This window comes from Apodemus sylvaticus, chromosome 23 (genome assembly GCF_947179515.1).
Source record: "Apodemus sylvaticus chromosome 23, mApoSyl1.1, whole genome shotgun sequence".
Classification (NCBI taxonomy): domain Eukaryota; kingdom Metazoa; phylum Chordata; class Mammalia; order Rodentia; family Muridae; genus Apodemus; species Apodemus sylvaticus.
Window position 1 is genome coordinate 53980506 of NC_067494.1, and position 22634 is coordinate 54003139.

General features: G+C 40.0%; 1 protein-coding gene across 1 annotated transcript in view; it reads left to right on the top strand.

Annotated features, from left to right (window-relative positions):
- LOC127673970 (vomeronasal type-2 receptor 116-like) overlaps positions 1 to 22634 on the top strand; it is a 34655-nt gene that overhangs the window by 10076 nt on the left and 1945 nt on the right. The window contains exon 5 of the mRNA XM_052169775.1: positions 20270 to 20393. Coding sequence (XP_052025735.1) covers positions 20270 to 20393 — 124 coding nt within the window. The remainder of the gene's footprint in view (positions 1 to 20269; positions 20394 to 22634) is intronic.

Below are 22634 nucleotides of genomic sequence, written 5' to 3' on the forward strand. Positions count from 1 at the left end.
TGCCTAAGATTGGTATAGAATGATTTTTGGTAGATTGATTCCCACAGTGCCGTAGTGTTTCTCATTGTGGCCTTTAAATTTGCTTTCCTACAAGCAATAGATGAGAGCTCTCCTTATACCTCAAGGTTTTTTGTTTTTTTTTTTTTTTTTTTTTTTTTTTTTTTTAATTCGATATATTCTTTATGTACATTTCAAGTGATTTTTCCCTATCCTGGATCCCCACTCCCTGAAAGTCCCATAAGCCCTTCTCCCTCTCCCTGTTCCCAAATCCACCCCTTCCTACTTCCCTGACCTGGTATTCCCCTACACTGCTGCACTGAGCCATTCCAGGACCAGGGACCACTCCTTCCATCTTCTTGGGCATTATTTGAAATGTGAATTGTGTCTTGGGTATTCCAAGCTTTTAAGCTAATATTCATTTATCAGTGAGTGCATACAATGAGTGTTCTTCTGAGACTGGGTTACCTCACTTAGGATGATGCTCTCCAGTTCCATCCATTTGTCTAAGAATTTCATGAATTCATTGTTTCTAATGGCTGAATAGTACTCCAGTGTGTTTATATACAACATTTTCTATATCCACTCCACATAGGGCCACTATGAACACAGTGGAGCATGAATTCTTAATATATGCTGGGGAATCCTGCAGGTATATGCCCAGGAGGGGTATAGCAGGGCTCTCTGGTAGTATCATTCCCAGTTTTCTGAGGAACTGCAAGACTGATTTCCAGAATGGTAGTACCAGCTTGCAACCCCACCAGCAGTGGAGGAGTGTTCCTCTTTCTCCACATCCTTACCACTACCTGTTTTCTCCTGAGATTTTGAGCTCAGCCATTCTGACTGGTGTAAGGTGAAATCTCAGGGATGTTTTGATTTGCATTTCCTGGATGACTAAGGATGTTGAACATCTCTTTAGGTGCTTCTCAGCCATTCGATATTCCTCAGGTGAAAATTCTTTGTTTAGCTCTGTACCCCATTTTTTAAGGGGGATATTTGGCTCTATGGAGTCTACCATCTTGAGTTTTTGTATATCTTGGATATAAGCCCTCTGTTAGGTGTAGTATTGGTAAAGATCTTTTCCCAATTTCTTGGTTGTCGTTTTGTCTTTTTGACAATGTCCTTTGCATTACAGAAACTTTGTAATTATTTTTCATTTATTTATTCGATAAATTTTTGTATTTACATTTCAAATGATTTCCCCATTTCTGGATCCCCACTCACCACAAGTCCCATAAGCCCTCTTCCCTCCCCCTGTTCCTCCATCTACCCCTTCTCACTTCCCTGTTCTGGAATTCCCTTATACTCTTGCACTGAGTCTTTCCAAAACCAGGGGCCACTCCTCCATTCTTTTTGGACATCATTTAATTTGTGGATTATGTCTTGGGTATTCAAAGTTTCTAGGCTAATATCCACTTATCAGTGAGTGCATAACATGATGGATCTTTTGTGACTGGGTTACCTCACTTAGTATGATGTTCTCCAGCTCCATCCATTTGTCTAAGAATTTCATGAATTCATTGTTTCTAATGGCTGAATAGTACTCCATTGTGTAAATATACCACATTTTTTGTATCCATTCCTCCGTTGAAGGACACCTAGGTTCTTTCCAGCTTCTGGCTATTACAAATAGGGCTGCTATGAACATAGTGGAGCATGTGTCCTTATTGCACGCTGAAGAATCCTCTGGATATATGCCCAGGAGTGGTATAACAGGGTCCTCAGGAAGTGACATGCCCAGTTTTCTGAGGAACCGCCAGACTGATTTCCAAAGTGGTTGTACCATCTTGCAATCCCACCAGCAGTGGAGGAGTGTTCCACTTTCTCCACATCCTCGCCAACACCTGCTATCTCCTGATTTTTTGACCTTAGCCATTCTGACTGGTGTGAGGTGAAATCTCAGGGTTGTTTTGATTTGCATTTCCCTAATGATTGATGATGTTGAACATTTCTTAAGGTGTTTCTCAGCTCTCCGAAGTTCTTCACGTGAAAATTCTTTGTTTAGCTCCGTACCCCACTTTTTAATGGGCTTATTTGGTTCTCTGGGTTCTACTTTCTTGAGTTCTTTGTATGTATTAGATATTAGCCCTCTGTTGGATTTAGGGTTGGTGAAGATCCTTTCCCAATCTGTTGGTTGATGTTTTGTCCTTTTGACAGTGTCCTTTGCCTTACAGAAACTTTGTAGTTTTGTGAGGTCCCATTTGTCAATTCTTGATCTTAGAGTATAAACTATTGGTGTTCTATTCAGGAACATTTCCCCTGTGCCCATGTCCTCCAGGGTCTTCCCCAGTTTCTTTTCGATTAGTTTCAGTGTGTCAGGTTTTATATGGAGGTCCTTGATCCATTTGGAGTTGAGCTTAGTACAAGGAGATAAGAATGGATCAATTCACATTCTTCTGCATGCTGACCTCCAATTGAACCAGCACCATTTGTTGAAAAGAGTATCTTTTTTCCACTGGATGCTTTCAGCTCCTTTGTCAAAGATCAAGTGACCATAGATGTGTTGGTTCATTTCTGGGTCTTCAATCCTATTCCATTGATCCACTTGCCTGATATTGTACCAATACCATGCCGTTTTTATCACAATTGCTCTGTAGTAAAGTTTAAAATCTGGGATACTGAATCCCCCTGAAGTTCTTTTACTGCTGAGAATAGTTTTAGCTATCCTGGGTTTTTTTGTTATTCCAGATGAATTTGAGAATTGCTCTTTCTAGCTCTATGAAGAACTGGGTTGGGATTTTTATGGGGATAGCATTGAATCTGTAGATTGCCTTTGGCAAGATGGCTATTTTAACTATATTAATCCTGCTAATCCACGACCATGGAAGATTTTTCCATTTTCTGAGATCTTCATCGATTTCCTTCTTCAGAGATCTGAAGTTCTTTTCATATCGGTCTTTTACTTGTTTAGTTAGAGTCACCCCAAGATACTTTATGCTGTTTGTAGCTATTGTGAAGGGAGTCATTTCCCTAATTTCTTTCTCAGTCTGCTTATCCTTTGAATATATAAAGGCTACTGGTTTGCTTGCATTGATTTTGAAGCCAGCCACTTTGCCGAAGTTGTTTATGAACTGTAGGAGTTCTCTAGTAGAGTTTTTAGGGACACTTAAGTATACGATCATATCATCTGCAAATAGTGATAGTTTGACTTCTTCCTTTCCAATTTGTATCCCTTTGACTTCCTTGTGTTGTCTAATTGCTCTAGCTAGGACTTTAAGAACTATATTCAAAAGATATGGAGCGAGTGGGCAGCCTTGTCTAGTGCCTGATTTTAGTGGGATTGCTTCAAGTTTCTCTCCATTTAGTTTGATGTTGGCTGCCGGTTTGCTGTATATTGCTTTTACTATGCTTAGATATGGGCCTTGAATTCCTGTCCTTTCCAAGACTTTTAGCATGAAAGGATGCTGAATTTTGTCAAATGCTTTTTCAGCATCTTATGAGATGATAATGTGTTTTTTTTTCTTTGAGTTTGTTTATGTAGTGAATAGCATTTATGGATTTCCTTATACTGAACCATCCCTGCATCCCTGGGATGAAGCCTACTTGATTATGGTGGATTATCATTTTTATGTGTTCTTGGATTCGATGGGCAAAAATTTTATTTAGTATTTTTGCATTGATATTCATAAGGGAAATTGGCCTGAAATTCTCTTTCTAAGTTGGATCTTTGTGTGGTTTGGTATCAGCGTAATAGTGGCTTCGAAGAAGGAGTTGGGTAGTGTTCCTTCTGTTTCTATTTGGTGGAAAAGTTTGAAGAGTCTTGATGTTAAGTCTTCTTTGAAGGTCTGATAGAATTCTGCACTGAAACTATCTGGTCCTGTGCTTTTTTTTTGGTTGGAAGCCTATCTATGACCCCTTCTATTTCTTTAGGGGTTATGGGTCTGTTTAAGATGGTCTATTTGATCCTGGTTTAATTTTGGTAATTGGTATCTGTCTAAGAAAATGTCCATTTCCTCCAGATTCTCCAGTTGTGTTGAGTACAGGTTTTTGTAGTAGGATCTGATGATTTTTTTGAATTTCCTCGGTTTCTGCTGTAATATCTCCGTTTTCATTTCTAATTTTGTTAATTTGGATACTTTCTCTGTGCCCTTTGGTTAGTCTGGCTAAGGGTTTATCTATCTTGTTGATATCTTCAAAGAACCAGCTTTTGGTGTTGTTGATTCTTTGTATGGTTCTCTTGGTTTCTACTTGATTGATTTCAGCCCTGAGTTTGATGATTTCCTGTCTTCTTCTCCTCCTGGGTGAATTAGCTTCTTCTTGTTCCAGGGTTTCAGATGTTCCGTTAATCTTCTAGTGTATACTCTCTCGAATTTCTTTTTGGAGACACTCAAAGCTATGAGTTTTGCTCTTAGCACTGCTTTCATTGTGTCCCATAGATTTGTGTATGTTGTGCCTTTATTTTCATTAAATTCTAAGAAATCTTTGATTTATTTCTTTATTTCTTCCTTGACCAAGGTATCATTGAGTATTGTTCAGTTTTCATGTGTATGTGGGCTTTCTGTTGTTTTTACTGTTATTAAAGACCACTTTTACTCCATAGTGATCTGATAGGAGGCATGGGATCATTTCAATCTTCTTATACTTGTTGAGGTCTGTCTTGTGACCAACTATATGATCTATTTTGGAAAAGGTACCATGAAGGTATATTCTTTTGCTTTGGGATGAAAAATTCTATATATATCTGTTAACTCCAATTGGTTTCAAAGCTTCAATTAATTTCACTGTCTCCCTGTTTAGTTTCTGTTTTCCTGATCGGTCCATTGGTGAGAGTGGAGTGTTGAAGTCACCCACAATTATTGTGTTAAGTGCAATGTGTACTTTGAGCTTTAGTAAAGTTTCTTTTATGAATGCGGGCGCCCTTGTATTTGGGGCATAGATGTTCAGGATTGAGAGTTCTTCTTGTTGGATTTTTCCTTTGACCAGCAAATAGTGACCTTCCATGTCTCTTTTGATGACATTAGGTTGAAAGTCAATTTTATCTGAAATTAGAATGGCAACTCCGGCTTGTTTCCTGGGACCATTTACTTGTAGAATTGTCTTCCAGCCTTTTACTCTAAGGTAGTTTTTGTCTTTGACATTGAGGTGTGTTTCCTGTATGCAGCAAAATGTAGGGTCCTGTTTACTTAACCAGTCTGTTAGTCTATGTCTTTTTATTGGGGAATTGAGTCCATTGATGTTAAGAGATATCAAGGAGTGGTGGTTATTGCTTCCTGTCATTTTTGATTTTAATTTTATAATTGTGTGGTTATCTTGTTTGGGTTTGATGAAAGAAGATTAATATCCTGCTTTTTCCAGGGCATAGTTTACCTCATTGTAATGGTGTTTTCCCCCTATTATCCTTTGTAGGGCTGGGTTTGTAGAAATATACTGTGTAAATTTGGTTTTGTCATGGAATATCTTGGTTTCTCCATCTATAGTAATTGAGAGTTTCTCTGGGTATAGTAGTCTCGGCTGGCATTTGTGTTCTCTTAGAGTCTATGAGCTCTGCCCAGGATCTTCTAGCTTTCATGGTCTCTGGTGAGAAGTCTGGTGTAATTCTGATAGGTCTTCCTTTATATGTTACTTGCCCTCTTTCTCTTACTGCCCTAAGTATTCTTTCTTTGTTTAGTACATTTGGGGTTTTGATTATTATGTGACAGGAAGTATTTCTGTTCTGGTCCAGTCTGTTTTGAGTTCTTCTTCTTGTATATTCACAGGCATAACTCTCTTTAGGTTAGGGAAGTTTTCTTCCATAATTTTGTTGAAGATATTTGCTGGCTCTTTAAGTTGTAAATCTTCACTCTCATCAATGCCTATAATCCTTAGATTTGGCTTTCTCACTGTGTCCTGTATTTCCTGGATGTTTTGGGTTACAAGCTTTTTGCATTTTGCATTTTCTTTAACTGTTGAGTCCATGGTTTCTATGGTATCTTCAGCATCTGAGATTCTTTCTTCTATCTCTTGTATTCTGTTGTTGATATTTGCGTCTATGGTCCCTGATTTCTTCCCACGGTTTTCTTTCTCCAAAGTTGTCTCCCTTTGTGCTTTCTTAGTTGTTTCTACTTCTGTTTTTAGATCCTGGAAGTTTTTGCTCAGTTCTGTCATTTGCTTGTTTGTGTTTTCCTCTAATTCTTTAAGAGATTTTTGTGATTCCTCTTCCATGACTTCTGCCTGTTGATCAAAGTTCTCCTGTATTTCTTTAAGTGATTTTTGCATTTCCTCCTTATTGGCTTTTGTATTCTCCTGAATTTCTTTCAATGCTTTTTGTGTTTCCCTTGTAAGGGCTTCAAATTTTTTATCTATTTTTTCATGAATTTTTTTTTATTTGATATAATTTATTTACATTTCAAATGATTTCCCCTTTTCTAGCCCCCCCCCACTCCCCGAAAAGTCCCGTAAGCCCCCTTCTCTTCCCCTGTCCTCCCTCCCACCCCTTCCCAGTTCCCCGTTCTGGTTTTGCCAAATACTGTTTCACTGAGTCTTTCCAGAACCAGGGACCACTCCTGCTTTCGTCTTGTTTCTCATTTGATGTGTGGATTATGTTTTGGGTATTCCAGTTTTCTAGGTTAATAACCACTTATTAGTGAGTGCATACCATGATTCACCTTTTGAGTCTGGGTTACCTCACTTAGTATGATGTTCTCTAGCTCCATCCATTTGCCTAAGAATTTCATGAATTCATTGTTTCTAATGGCTGAATAGTACTCCATTGTGTAGATATACCACATTTTTTGTATCCACTCTTCTGTTGAGGGATACCTGGGTTCTTTCCAGCATCTGGCAATTATAAATAGGGATGCTATGAACATAGTAGAGCATGTATCCTTATTACATGGTGGGGAATCCTCTGGGTATATGCCCAGGAGTGGTATAGCAGGATCTTCTGGAAGTGAGGTGCCCAGTTTTCGGAGGAACCGCCAGACTGCTTTCCAGAGTGGTTGTACCAATTTGCAACCCCACCAGCAGTGGAGGAGTGTTCCTCTTTCTCCGCACCCTCTCCAACACCTGCTGTCTCCTGAATTTTTAATCTTAGCCATTCTGACTGGTGTAAGATGAAATCTTAGGGTTGTTTTGATTTGCATTTCCCTAATGACTAATGAAGTGGAGCATTTTTTAAGATGCTTCTCCGCCATCCGAAGTTCTTCAGGTGAGAATTCTTTGTTTAACTCTGTACCCCATTTTTTAATAGGGTTGTTCGGTTTTCTGGAGTCTAACTTCTTGAGTTCTTTATATATATTGGATATTAGCCCTCTATCTGATGTAGGATTGGTGAAGATCTTTTCCCAATTTGTTGGTTGCCGATCTGTCCTCTTGATGGTGTCCTTTGCCTTACAGAAACTCTGTAACCTTATGAGGTCCCATTTGTCAATTCTTGCTCTTAGAGCATACGCTATTGGTGTTCTGTTCAGAAACTTTCTCCCTGTACCGATGTCCTCAAGGGTCTTCCCCAGTTTCTTTTCTATTAGCTTCAGAGTGTCTGGCTTTATGTGGAGGTCCTTGATCCATTTGGATTTGAGCTTAGTACAAGGAGACAAGGATGGATCAATTCGCATTCTTCTGCATGCTGACCTCCAGTTGAACCAGCACCATTTGTTGAAAAGGCTATCTTTTTTCCATTGGATGTTTTCAGCCTCTTTGTCGAGGATCAAGTGGCCATAGGTGTGTGGGTTCATTTCTGGATCTTCAATCCTGTTCCATTGATCCTCCTGCCTGTCACTGTACCAATACCATGCAGTTTTTAACACTATTGCTCTGTAGTATTGCTTGAGGTCAGGGATACTGATTCCCCCAGATTTTCTTTTGTTGCTGAGAATAGTTTTAGCTATCCTGGGTTTTTTGTTGTTCCAGATGAATTTGATAATTGCTCTTTCTAACTCTGTGAAGAATTGAGTTGGGATTTTGATGGGTATTGCATTGAATCTGTATAGTGCTTTAGGCAAAATGGCCATTTTAACTATATTGATTCTACCGATCCATGAGCATGGGAGGTTTTCCCATTTTTTGAGGTCTTCTTCCATTTCCTTCTTCAGAGTCTTGAAGTTCTTGCCATACAGATCTTTCGCATGTTTGGTAAGAGTCACCCCAAGATACTTTATACTGTTTGTGGCTATTGTGAAGGGGGTCATTTCCCTAATTTCTTTCTCAGCCTGCTTATCCTTTGAGTATAGGAAGGCCACTGATTTGCTTGAGTTGATTTTGTAACCTGCCACTTTGCTGAAGTTGTTTATCAGCTGTAGGAGCTCTCTAGTGGAGTTCTTTGGGTCACTTAGGTAGACGATCATGTCGTCTGCAAATAATGATAGTTTGACTTCCTCCTTTCCAATTTGTATCCCTTTGACCTCCTTATGTTGTCGAATTGCCCGAGCTAGTACCTCAAGTACAATATTGAAAAGATAAGGAGAAAGGGGGCAGCCTTGTCTGGTCCCTGATTTCAGTGGGATTGCTTCAAGTTTCTCTCCGTTTAGTTTGATGCTGGCTACCGGTTTGCTGTATATTGCTTTTACTATGTTTAGGTATGGGCCTTGAATTCCTGTTCTCTCCAAGACTTTAAGCATGAAAGTATGCTGAATTTTGTCAAATGCTTTTTCAGCATCCAATGAAATGACCATGTGGTTTTGTTCTTTGAGTTTGTTTATGTAGTGGATTGTATTGATGGATTTCCGTATATTGAACCAACCCTGCATTCCCGGGATAAAGCCTACTTGATCATGGTGGATGATCGTTTTGATGTGTTCTTGGATTCGGTTGGCAAGAATTTTGTTGAGTATTTTTGCATCGATGTTCATAAGGGAAATTGGTCTGAAGTTCTCTTTCTTTGTTGGATCTTTGTGTGGCTTTGGTATCAGCGTAATTGTGGCTTCGTAGAAGGAATTGGGTAGTGTTCCTTCTGTTTCTATTTTGTGGAATAGTTTGAAGAGTATTGGTGTTAACTCTTCTTTGAAGGTCTGGTAGAATTCTGCACTGAAACCATCTGGTCCTGTGCTTTTTTTGGTTGGAAGACTTTCTATGACTCCTTCTATTTCTTTAGGCTTTATGGGACTGTTTAGATGGTCTAGTTGGTCCTGATTTAATTTTGGTATTTGGTATCTGTCAAGGAAATTGTCCATTTCCTCCAGATTCTCCAGTTGTGTTGAGTACAGGCTCTTGTAGTAGGATCTGATGATTTTTTGGATTTCCTCAGTTTCCGTTGTTATGTCTCCCTTTTCATTTCTAAGTTTGTTAATTTGGATACTTTCTCTGTGCCCTTTGGTCAGTCTGGCTAAGGGTTTATCTATCTTGTTGATTTTCTCAAAGAACCAGCTCCTAGTTTTGTTGATTTTTTGTATGGTTCTCTTTGTTTCTACTTGATTGATTTCGGCCCTGAGTTTGATGATTTCCTGCCTTCTACTCCTCCTGGGTGAAATAGCTTCTTTTTGTTCTAGGGCTTTCAGGTGTGTCATTAAGTTGGTAATGTATGCTCTCTCCATTTTCTTTTTGGAGGCACTCAGGGCTATGAGTTTTCCTCTTAGCACTGCTTTCATTGTGTCCCATAGATTTGGGTATGTTGTGTTTTCATTTTCATTGTGTTCTAAAAAGTCTTTAATTTCTTTCTTTATTTCTTCCTTGACCAAGGTGTCATTGAGTAGAGTATTGTTCAATTTCCACGTGTATGTGGGTTTTCTGTTGTTTCTGTTGCTATTGAAGACCACTTTTATTCCATAGTGATCAGATAGGAGGCATGGGATTAGTTCTATCTTTTTTATATTTGTTGAGGTCTGTCTTGTGACCAATTATATGGTCGATTTTGGAGAAGGTACCATGAGGTGCTGAAAAGAAGGTATATTCTTTTGTTTTAGGATAGAATGTTCTATATATATCAGTTAAATCTAATTGGTCCAAAGCTTCAATTAGTTTCATTGTGTCCTTGTTTAGTTTCTGTTTTCCTGATCGGTCCATTGAGGAAAGTGCAGTGTTGAAGTCACCCACAATTATTGTGTTAGGTGCAATGTGTGCTTTGAGTTTTAATAAAGTTTCTTTTATGAAAGAGGGTGCCCTTGCATTTGGAGCATAGATGTTCAGGATTGAGAGTTCTTCTTGTTGTATTTTTCCTTTGACCAGCAAGAAGTGTCCCTCAGAGTCTCTTTTGATGACTTTGGGTTGAAAGTCAATTTTATCTGATATTAAAATGGCTACTCCAGCTTGTTTCCTGAGACCATTTGCTTGTAAAATTGTCTTCCAGCCTTTTACTCTAAGGTAGTGTTTGTCTTTGACCCTGAGGTGTGTTTCCTGTAAGCAGCAAAATGTAGGGTCCTGTTTACGTATCCAGTCAGTTAGTCTGTGTCTTTTTATTGGGGCATTGAGTCCATTGATGTTAAGAGATATTAAGGAATAGTGATTGTTACTTCCTATCATTTTTGACGTTATTTTTTAAATTTGATTGCTTAACTTCTTTTGGGTTTGATGAAAGGTTACTATCTTGCTTTTTTCAGGGTGGAGTTTCCCTCCTTGTATTGGTGTTGTCCTCCTATTATCCTTTTTAGGGCTGGGTTTGTGGATAGATATTGGGTGAACTTGGTTTTGTCGTGAAATATCTTAGTTTCTCCATCTATGGTGATTGAGAGTTTTGCTGGATATAGTAGTTTTGGTTGGCATTTGTGTTCTCTTAGAGTCTGCATGAGATCTGCCCAGGACCTTCTAGCCTTCATAGTCTCAGGTGAAAAGTCTGCTGTGATTCTGATAGGTCTTCCTTTATATGTTACTTGGCCTTTTTCTCTTACTGCCTTTAGTATTCTTTCTTTGTTTAGAACATTTGGTGTTTTGATTATTATGTGACGGGAAGTATTTCTGTTCTGGTCCAGTCTGTTTGGAGTTCTGTAGGCTTCTTGTATATTCATGGGCATCTCTCTCTTTAGGTTAGGGAAGTTTTCTTCCATAATTTTATTGAAGATATTTGCTGGCCCTTTAAGTTGTAAATCTTCACTCTCATCTATGCCTATAATCCTTAGGTTTGGTCTTCTCATTGTGTCCTGGATTTCCTGGATATTTTGGGTTACAAGCTTTTTGCACTTTGCATTTTCTTTAACTGTTGAGTCCATGGTTTCTATGGAATCTTCAGCATCTGAGATTCTTTCTTCTATCTCTTGTATTCTGTTGTTGATATTTGCATCTCTGTCCCCTGATTTCTTCCCAAGGCTTTCTATCTCCAAAGTTGTCTCCCTTTGAGTTTTCTTAGTTGTTTCTACTTCTGATTTTAGATCCTGGATGGTTTTGCTTAGCTCCTTCCCTTGCATGTTTGTGTTTTCCTGTAATTCTTTAAGAGATTTTTGTGTTTCCTCTTTCATGAGCTCAGCCTGTTGACCAAAGTTCTCCTGTATTTCTTTAAGAGATTTTTGTGTTTCGTCTTTCATGATCTCAGCCTGTTGAGCAAAGTTCTCCTGTATTTCTTTAAGTGTTTTTTGCATTTCCTCCTTGTTGGCTTTTGTATTCTCCTGGATTTCTTTCAATGATTTTTGTGTTTCCCTTGCAAGGGCTTCTAACTTTTGATCCATTTTCTCCTCAATGTCCTTCATGTGTTCCTGTACCAGCATCATGACCAGTGATTTTAAATCCAAATCTTGTTTTACTGGTGTGATGGGGTATCCAGGACTTGCTGGTAGAGGAGAATTTGGTTCAGATGTTGCCATATTGCCTTGATTTCTGTTAGTGACGTTTCTGCGTTTGCCTTTTGCCATCTAGCTCTCACTGGTGTTACTTGGTCTTGTCAGTGCTGGACTCACCAGTGCAAGCTGCCCCTTCCCCGTTGGCCTCTGGTGCACAGCTTACACTCTGCACTGCCTATAGACAGGGTGCTGTTGTCCAGGCTGTTCAGATCCCGAAGCAGGCACCTGAAGGCTCCCGCTGGGGCCCGCAGGATTTATTGGAGCACACCGACTTCTCCCAGCTGGCCGCCCGGAAGCCCCCACTAGCCTCTTGAGGGACCTGGAGATGTGGAGGCCACCCAGGCTGATCTGAAGCGGAGAGAGTTGAGCTGGGGGCTTCTGCCTGAGGCCTTGCCCCAGATTGTGTCTGTGGACCAGGTGGAACCCGTGTGCACCCCCAGGGAGCTCCGAAGGTGAATGTTGCTGTGACCTCCCCTGTGCTCCGCTCACTCCGCTGGGCAGCCGATTTCCCCAACCGGGCTGGCGCACACTAGGTTAGCCTTGTCGCCTGGGCCCTGAGTCCAGGCAAACGCCTGGGAGGCCAAGGTCCGAGCAAAGTTCCCCTAGGGCTATGTCTGTTATTTGGGTCCGCCAGGTGACCTGGATGGCGGGCGTGCGCGTCCGCGCTCCGCGAAAGCACCGGGAGAGTCTGTTGTGCTAATAACCTCCTGGGCTGGTTGACACACAGATGGCCCACCAAGCCGCCCAGTTCTTGGGGTCAGTCCTGTGCCTTTTGGGGCCTAGACCCCCGTTTTGTTAGCCTCAGGCTACGCTTGTTAGCAGTCTCTGCCCTCCCGAGCACTCTGGCTCCTGTAGCCAAAATGGCGGTGCGTGCAATGGCCGGGGCAAAAAAAAAAAACTCCTGGCTGGGTTGGCGCCCCGATGGCCACTCGAACAGCCCAGGGCCTGGGTGCAGGCCAACGCACGTCTGGCTCAGACCCCTGCGGTGTTGGGCCTAGGATTATGTTTGTGTACCTCAGTCTGACCGATCTCTGGAGCCCGGGATCAAGATGGCGGTGAGTCTCTCCTGACTGGCGGGCAGCCGAGTTCTGAAGTGGCTTCCGTGCAGCGAAAGGCTCCGCAGAACCGCAGCTGTTTGCCGCCCGGCTGGTCAGCGAAGGTCAGTGGTCGTGGGCGCAGGGCCTAACTGGACCCTGTGTCGCCTTGGTTCCACCGCTGATCCATGAATTTCTTTAAGTATGCCCTTCATGTGTTCCTGTACCAGCATCATGACCAGTGATTTCAAATCCAAATCTTGTTTTTCTGGTGTGTTGGGGTGTCCAGGACTTGCTATTGTTTGGAGAATTGGTTTCAGATGCTGCCATAATGCCTTGGTTTCTGTTAGTAACATTCCTGCATTTGCCTTTAGCCATCTAGTTCTCCCAGGTGTTAGATGGTCTGATTGTCACTGGCTGGTGCTTCAACATACTGTGGATCTTTAGGGTTATCTCTGCAACACTGGATGACTGGGTTTCCTCTGGAACAGATTACTGATATGCTGCCTTCCTCTTTTGTGCCTTTGGAGCCCTTCTCAGTCTTGCCTCAAGCAATGTTATACTTAGGTTGTCAAGGTAACTAGGTGTTCTCTGTCTGCTCTATTATGGAGTGAAGATGGTGTGGTGGGGTTCACTCCCTCTGTTGATTCTCACATAGGACACAGGTCCCACGATGGACTGTCTTGCAGATGAACCACCTATGTGCTCAGTTCCTGAGTGCAGGCAGACCCCTGGCGGTTTGCACCACCAGAAATCTAAAGCTCAGTGTGATACAGTACCTAGTGACCCTTTTCTGTCTCAGCAAGCAGTGAGTATGGCCGTGGGGCTTCTCTCCTTCCACAGCCCATTGGGCAGAACCCAGGCCTTGTGCCTGGTGGGCTGGCAGACAAACCGCGTATGTGCTCAGTTCCTGAGTGCAGGCAGACCCCTGGAGGTTTGCACCACCAGAGATCTAAAGCTCAGGATGATACAGTACCTAGTGATCCTTTTCTGTCCCGGCAGGCAGGGAGTATGGCTGTGGAGCTTCTCTCCTTCCTCAGCTCTCTTGTACCCATTTTTAATAGGGTTACTTGGTTTTCTGGGGTCTAACTTCTTGAATTCTTTGTATATATTGGATATTAGTCCTCTATCTGATGTAGGGTTGGTGAAGATCTTTTCCCAATTTGTTGGTTGCCAATTTGTCCTTTTGATGGTGTTTGCCTTACAGAAACTTTGTAATTTTATGAGGTCCCATTTGTCAATTCTTAATCTTAGAGCATACGCTATTGGTGTTCTGTTCAGGAAATTTCCCCCTGTACTGATGTCCTCAAGTTTCTTTTCTATTAGCTTCAGACTATCTGGCTTTATGTGAAGGTCCTTGATACATTTGGAGTTGAGCTTAGTACAAGGAGATAAGGATGGATCAATTCTCATTCCTCTGCATGCTGAACTCCAGCTGAACCAGCACCATTTGTTGAAAAGGCTATCTTGTTTCCATTGGATGTTTTCAGATTCTTTGTTGAGGATCAAGTGGCCATAGGTGTGTGGGTTCTTTTCTGGATCTTCAATCCTTTTCCATTGATCTGCCTGCCTATCACTGTACCAATACCATACAGTTTTTAACACTATTGCTCTGTAGTATTGCTTGAAGTCAGGGATACTGATTCCCCCAGAATTTCTTTTGTTGTTGAGAATAGTTTTAGCTATCCTGGGTTTTTTGTTATTCCAGATGAATTTGAGAATTGCTCTTTCTAGCTCTATGAAGAACTGAGTTGGGATTTTGATGGGGATTGCATTGAATCTGTAGATTGCTTTTGGAAAAATGGCCATTTTAACTATATTAATCCTGCCGATCCATGAGCATGGGAGATTTTTCCATTTTTTTTTTTTGAGGTCTTCTTCCATTTCCTTCGTCAGAGTCTTGAAGTTCTTGTCATACAGATCTTTCACATGTTTGGTAAGAGTCACCCCAAGGTACTTTATAGTGTTTGTGGCTATTGTGAAGGGTGTCATTTCCCTAATTTCTTTCTCAGCCTGCTTATCCTTTGAGTATAGGAAGGCTACTGATTTGCTTGAGTTGATTTTATAACCTGCCATTTTGCTGAAGCTGTTTATCAGCTGTAGGAGTTCTCTAGTGGAGTTTTTTGGGTCACTTAGGTAGACTATCATATCATCTACAAATAATGATAGTTTGACCTCTTCCTTTCCAATTTGTATCCCTCCAACCTCCTTATATTGTCTAATTGCCCAAGCTAGTACCTCAAGTACAATTTTGAAAAGATAAAGAGAAAGGGGGCAGCCCTGTCTAGTCCCTGATTTTAGTGTGATTGCTTCAAGTTTCTCTCCATTTAGTTTGATGCTGGCTACCAGTTTGCTGTATATTGCTTTTACTATGTTTAGGTATGGGCCTTGAATTCCTTTTCTTTCCAAGACTTTATGCGTGAAACGATGCTGAATTTTGTGAAATGCTTTTACAGCATCCAATGAAATGACCATGTGGTTTTTCAGAACTTAATGAAAATGAAGGCACAATATACCCAAATCTTTGGGACACAATGAAAGCAGTGCTAAGAGGAAAACTAATAGCCCTGAATGCCTCCAAAAAGAAACAGGAGAGATCATACACTAGCAGCTTAATGGCACACATGAAAGCTCTGGAACAAAAAGAAACTACTTTACCCATGAGGAGAAGAAGACAGGAAATCACCAAACTCAGGGCTGAAATCAATCAAGTGGAATCAAAGAGAGCCATACAAAGAATCAACGAATCCAGGAGCTGGTTCTTTGAGAAAAATCAACAAGATAGATAAACCCTTAGCCAGGCTGAACAAAGGGTACAGAGAAATTATCCAAATTAACAAAATTAGAAATGAAAAGGAGGATATAACAATAGAAACTGAGGAAATTCAAAAAAATCACCAGATCTTACTACAAAAGCCTATACTCAACACAACTCGAGAATCTGGAGGAAATGGACAATTTCCTAGACAGATACCAAATACCAAAATTAAATCAGGACCAAATAGATCATCTAAACAGTCCCATAACCCCTAAAGAAATAGAAGGGGTCATAGAAAGTCTTCCAACCAAAAACAGCACAGGACCAGACCGTTTCAGTGCAAAATTCTATCAGACCTTCAAAGAAGACATAATACCAATACTCTTCAAACTATTCCACAAAATAGAAACAGAAGGAACACTACCCAACTCCTTCTACAAATTCACAATTACGCTGATTCCAAAACCACACAAAGATCCAACAAAGAAAGAGAACTTCAGACCAATTTCCGTTATGAACTTCGATGCAAAAATACTCAATAAAATTCTTGCCAACCGAATCCAAGAACACATCAAAACAATCATTCACCATGATCAAGTTGGCTTCCTCCCAGGGATACAGGGATGGTTCAATATATGGAAATCCATCAATGTAATCCAATACATAAACAAACTCAAAGATAAAAAAAAAATTATTTGGTCATTTCATTGGAGTATTTTTGCATTGATATTCATAAGGGAAATTGGTCTAAGATTCTCTTTTTTTGTTGTTGTATCTTTGTGTGGTTTTGGTATCAGCAAAGTTGTGGCTTCATAGAATGAGTTAGGTAATGTTCCTTCTGTTTACATTTTGTGGAATAGTTTAAAGAGTATTGGCATTAGGTCTCCTTTGAATGTCTGATAGAATTCTGCACTAAAGCCATCTGGTCCTGGGCTTTCTTTGGTTGGGAGACTGTCAATGACCCCTTCTATTTCACTAGGTCGTATGGGACAATTTAGATGCTCTATCTGATCGTGATTAAAATTTGGTCGTTGGTATCTGTCTAGGAAATTGTCCATTTGATCCAGATTTTCCAGTTCCGTTGAGTATAGACTTTTTTAGTAGGATATGATAATTTTTTTGAATTTCCTCAGTTTCTGTTGTTATCTCACCCTTTTCATTTCTGATTTTGTTAATTTGGGTACTGCTTCTGTGCCCTCTGGTTAGTCCGGCTAAAGGTTTATCTATCTTGTTGATTTTCTCAAAGAACCAGCTCCTACTTTTGTTGATTCTTTGTACAATTCTTTTTGTTTCAACTTGGTTGATTTCAGCCCTGAGTTTCCTGATTTCCTACCTTCTACTCCTCTTGGGTGAATTAGCTTCTTTTTGTTCTAAAGCTTTCAGGTGTTCTGTTAAGCTGCTAGTGTATGCTCTCTCCAACTTCTTTTTGTAGGCATATAGAGCTATGAGTTTTCCTCTTAGCACTGCTTTCATTGTGTCCCATAAAGTTGGGTATGTTGTGCCTTCATTTACATTAAATTCTAAAAAGTCTTTGACTTCTTTATTTCATCCTTGACCAAGGTATCGTTGAGTAGAGAATTGTTCAGCTTCCGTGTGTATGTGGGCTTATTCGTTTTTTTTCTTGCTATTGAAGACCACCCTTATTCCATAGTTATCTGATAGGAGGCATGGAATTAGTTTGATCTGTTGAATTCTGTTTTGTGACCAATTATATGGTCAGTTTTGGAGAAGGTATCATGAAGTACTGAGAAGAAGGTATATTCTTTTGATTTATGATAAAATGTTCTATAGACATCTATTAATTCCATTTGGTCCAAAACTTCTGTTAGTTTTACTGTGACTCTGTTTATTTTGTGTTGCCTGATCTATCCATTGAAGAGAGTGGGGTGTTTAAGTCCCCCACAATTATGTGGGGTGCTATGTGTGCTTTAAACTGTAGTAAGGTTTCCTTTACAAATGCAGGTGCCCTTGTATTTGGGGCATAGATGTTCAAAATTGTGAGTTCTTCCTTTCATGAATATAAAGTGGCCTTCTGTATCTTTTTTGATGACTTTTGGTTGAAAGTCTATTTTATCTGATATTAGAATGGCTACTCCAGCTTATTTCCTGGGACCATTTGCTTGGAGAACTGTTTTCCAGCCTTTTACTCTGAAGGTAATGTTTGTCTTTGACACTGAGATGCATTTCCTGTATGCAGCAAAATGTTGGGTCTTGTTTACAAATCCAGTCTGTTAGTCTATGTCTTTTTATTGGGGAATTGAGTCCATTGATGTTAAGAGATATTAGGGAATAGTGATTGTTGCTTCCCACTGTTTTTGATGTGATTTTTATGTTTGTGTGGTTATCTTCTTTTGGGTTTGTTGAAAGGAGATTGCTTTCTTGCTTTTTCTTGTGTGTAGTTTCCCTCCCTTTGTTGGGGTTTTCCATTCATTATCCTTTGAAGGTCTGGATTTGTGGAAAGATTCTGTGTAAATTGGTTTGTGTCATGAAAAACCTTGGTTTGTCCATTTATGGTAATTGAGATTTGCTGGATATAGCAGGTAAGGTTGGCATTTGTGTTCCCTTAGGGTCTGCATGATGTTTTCCCAGGTTCTTCTGGCTTTCTTAGTCTCTGGTGAAAAATCCAGTGTAATTCTGATAGTTCTACCTTTATATATTACTTGACATTTTTCCCTTACTGCTTTTGATATTCTTTCTTTGTTTAGTATATTTGATGTTTTAAATATTATGTGACAGGATGAATTTCCTTTCTGGTCAAATCTATTTGGAGTTCTGTAGGCTTCTTGAATGTTCATGGGCATTTCTTTCTTTAGGTTAGGGAAGTTTTCTTCTATAATTTTGTTGAAGACATTTACGGACCCTTTAAGTTGGAAATCTTCACTCTATTCTATGTCTATAATCCTTAGGTTTGGTCATCTCATTTTTATTCCTGGATTTCCTGGATATTTTGGGTCAGGAGCTTTTTGCATTTTTCATTTTTTTCACTATTGTTTCAATGCTTTCTATGGTGTCTTCTGCATCTGAGATTCTCTCTTCTATCTCTTGTATTCTGTTGTTGATGCTTGGATCCATGACTCCTGACTTCTTGCCTAGGTTTTCTATGTCCTGAGTTGTCTCCCTTTGTGATTTTGTTATTGTTTCTACCTCCTTCTTTAGATACTGGATGGCTTTATTTAACTCCTTCACCTATTTTGTTGTGTTTTCCCTTAGTTCTTCAAGGGCTTCTCGCTGTTTACTTGTGTTCTCTTGTATTTCTTCAAGGGAGTTATTTATGCCCTTCTTGAAGCCCTCCATGATGCCCTCCATCAGCATCATGACCTGTAAATTTAAATCCAAATCTTGCTTTCCTGGTGTGTTGGGGTATCCAGGACTTGCTGTGGTGGGAGAATTGGGTTCGGATGGTGCCATATTGCCTTGATTTCTGTTAGCAATTTTCTCACACTTGCCTTTTGCCATCTGGTTGTCTCTGGTGTTAGTTGGGCCTGCTGTCACGGACTGGAGCTTGCCCCGCCCGTGTGTGTGCCTGTAGCCCTATCTCAGCAACCCTGGGTGAGCTGCTTTCTCCTGACACAAGTAGCTGTGGTGCTGCAGAGTTCCTGGGTGCAGGTGGAGTCCTGGTGTGGTGTGTCCCAAATGATCCTCTACTGTGGTGAAACCTGCCTACCAATCTGTTGCACAGTCACAGAAGCAAAAATGGCAACCGAGAGCCACTCTTGTAGTTTTATTTGGGTATGTACCTCTGTGGCCCCGATCAGCTCTGGATGCAGGCTGTGCTGACTGTCTCCTCCTCACTGGCTGTTGGGTATATAGCTGGCTTCCTACACTGCTTGGATATGGCCCACTGTGGCCGAGGGTGTTCCCGCTCTAGAGTCAGAAACTGGAAGGCTCTTGCCAGAGGCCTCCAGACTGGATCCTCCGATCTGCAGGGCCGGACTCACCTGTCCAGGCTGCCTCTTCCTCGATGGCTACTGGGTGTATCTCCTCATCCTTTATAACCTGAACTGTCACATGTGTTATTGATCTTTGCTAGTGTGACATGTGAAACAAAATGTAGAAAGTGTTTTGATTTTCATTCTCTTGATAAGTAAAGATTTTGAACATTTTCTTAAGTGTTTCTCAACCATTTGTGTTTTCTCTATTGAAAATTCTCTGATTAGATACATACCCCATTTTAAAATAGATTATTTGTTTTTCTGATATCAAGTCTCCTGAGTTCTTTATACATTTTAGATATAAGACCTAGTCCTCGATCAGATATGGTGTTGGAATACAAGTTTCCCATTCTATAGGCTGCTACCTTGTCTGATTGGTGGTGTATTTTGCTTTACAAAAGCTTTTCAGTTTCAGGAAGTTCCATTAATTAATTGTTTATCATTGTGCCTGGGCCATTGGTGATCTATTCAGAAATTCATTTTTCTTTGTAAATGAGTTCAAGGCTATTTCAGAATGTATATTTCTACCTCAGATAAATTTCTTTGTACAATTCCTCAAATGTCCAACAATTTTGTTCCATGATGATTTTAAACCCTGTTTAATTTACCATCTTTTGAATTATCACAAAATAAATTTGCAACTATGTATACAGTGAGTACAGAGATATGATGTCTGACATTTCTACATACCAATCTTGTTCATAGTTCCAAATTATCTAACTTCTGAATTCTTGGTTATAGATCATAATTATTCCAAACTATACAACTTAGTGATGATCTTCTGACTAAACTTTGAACACATGGAACAATTAATGACTTATCACATTCATAGCTATATACATTGCAAATAGGTTGTTTTACATTCAAAGGCAGACTACTGCAGCTTTTGACAAAACTCTGTGTATGTTAAAACATCTTTTTATTTTTTAGATTCCTCAGTCTGTATGCTATACCAGCTGCTGGCCAGGATTCAGGAAAGCCACTCAGGAGGGTAGGGGCGTCTGTTGCTATGACTGCATTCCTTGTCCAGACAATGAAATTTCCAATGAGACAGGTAAATAAGGCAGGACTCAAACAGAAAACAGTTACTCCACTCAATGGGTTCTGTAATATCCAAGTAATTGAAAACGATTTGGAGAAAAGCATAGAGAAAAATAGTCTGCTTCATTCATTTAAAAATTTAAATATTATACCATATTTTACTTTCCCTTTTGTTAAGTAGCCCACAGCAGCTCTTTGTTTTATTATTATTCAACATATTGTTTATTTATATTTCAAATGATTTCCCCTTTTCAAGATCCCCCTCCCCAAAAGTCCCATAAGCCCTCTTCCCTGCCCCTGTTCCCTAATCAATTCCTTCCACTTCCCTGCCCTGGTATTCCCCTATACTGTTGCACTGAGCCTTTCTTCCACCAGAGGCCTCTATTTCTTCTTCTTAGGCATCATTTGATATGTGAATTTTGTCTTGGGTATTCCAAGTTTCTGGGATAATATCTGCTTATCAGTGAGTGCATATCATGTGTGCTCTTTTGTGATTGAGTCACCTCACTCAGGATGATATTCTCCTGTTCCACCCACTTGCCTTAGAATTTCATGAATTCATTGTCTTTGATAGCTGAGTAGTATTCCATAGTATAAATATACCACATTTTCTGTATCCATTCTTCCTTTGAGGAACATCTCTGTTCTTTCTAGCTTCTGGCTATTATACATAGGGCTGCTATGAACACAGTGGAGCATGTATCCTTATTACTTGCTGGGGAATCCTGTGGGTATATGCCCAGGAGGGATATAGCAGGGTCCTCTGGTAATATTATACCCAGTTTTCTGAGGAACTGCCAGACATATTTTCAGAGTTGTTGTACCCGCTTGCAGCCCCACCAGCAATGGAGGAGTGCTCTTCTTTCTCCACATCCTTGCCAGCACCTGTTTTCTGTGAAAATTCTTTGTTTACCTCTGTACCCCATTTTTAATTGGGTCATTTGGCTCTCTGGAGTCTACCTTCTTGAGTTCTTTGTATATCTTGGATATTAGTCCTCTGTCAGATGTATAGTTGGTAAAGATCTTTTCCCAATTTGTTGGTTGCCATTTTGTCATTTGACACTGTCCTTTGACTTACAGAAACGTTGTAATTTTATGAGGTCCAATTTGTCAATTCTTGATCTTAGAGCATAAGCTACAGGTAGATCAATGGAATAGAATTGAAGACCCAGAAATGAACCCACACACCTATAATCACCTGACCATCCAGTGGAAAAAAAGATAGCATTTTCAACAAATGGTGCTGGTTCACATGGAGGTCAGCATGCAGAAGAATGCAATTCAATCCATTCTTATCTCCTTGTACCAGCTTGCAGCCCCACCAGCAGTGGAGTTCAAGTGGATCAAGAACCTCCACATAAAATAACACACTCTGAAACTAATAGAAAAGAAACTGGGGAAGAGCCTTGAGCACATGGGCACAGGGGAAAATTTCCTCACCAGGAAAATTTTTTTCTTTTAATGAATGTGGGTGCCCTTGCATTTGGAACATAGCTGTTCAGAATTGAGAGTTCATTCTGGTAGTTTTTTTTCTTTGATGAGTATGAAGTGTCCTTCCATTTTTGTTTTTTGATAACTTTTGGTTGAAAGTTGATTTTATTCTATATTTGAATGGCTACTCGAGCTTTCTTTTTGAGACCATTTGCTTTGAAAATTATTTTCCAGACTTTTACTCTGAGGTAGTGTTTGTCTTTGTCACTGAGGTGCATTTCCTGTATGCAGCAAAATGCTGGGTCCTGTTTACATATCAAATCTGTTAGTATATGTCCTTTTTTTAGGGAATTGAGTCCATTGATATTAAGATATAGTAAGGAAAAGTGATTGTTGCTTCCTCTTATTTTTGATGTTTGAGGTAGAATTATGTTTGTATCTCTATCTGTTTGGGGTTTGTTGAAATAAGATTACTTTCTTGCTTTTTCTAGGGTGTACTTTCCCTCTTTGTGTTGGAGTTTTTCATCTATTATTCTTTGGAGGACTGAATTTGTGGAAAGATGTTGTGCAAATTTTGTTTTGTCATGGAATATATTGGTTTCTTTATCTATGGTGATTGAGAGCTTTTCTGGATAGTAGCCTAGGCTTGCACTTCTGTTCTCTTAGGGTCTGTGTGACATTTGCCCAGGATCTTTTAGCTTTCATCATCTCTGGTGAGATGTCTGGAGTAATTCTGTTAGGTCTGGCTTTATATGTTACTTGACCTTTTTCCCTTATTGTTTTTAATATTCTTTCTTTGTTTAGTACATTTGGTGTTTTGATT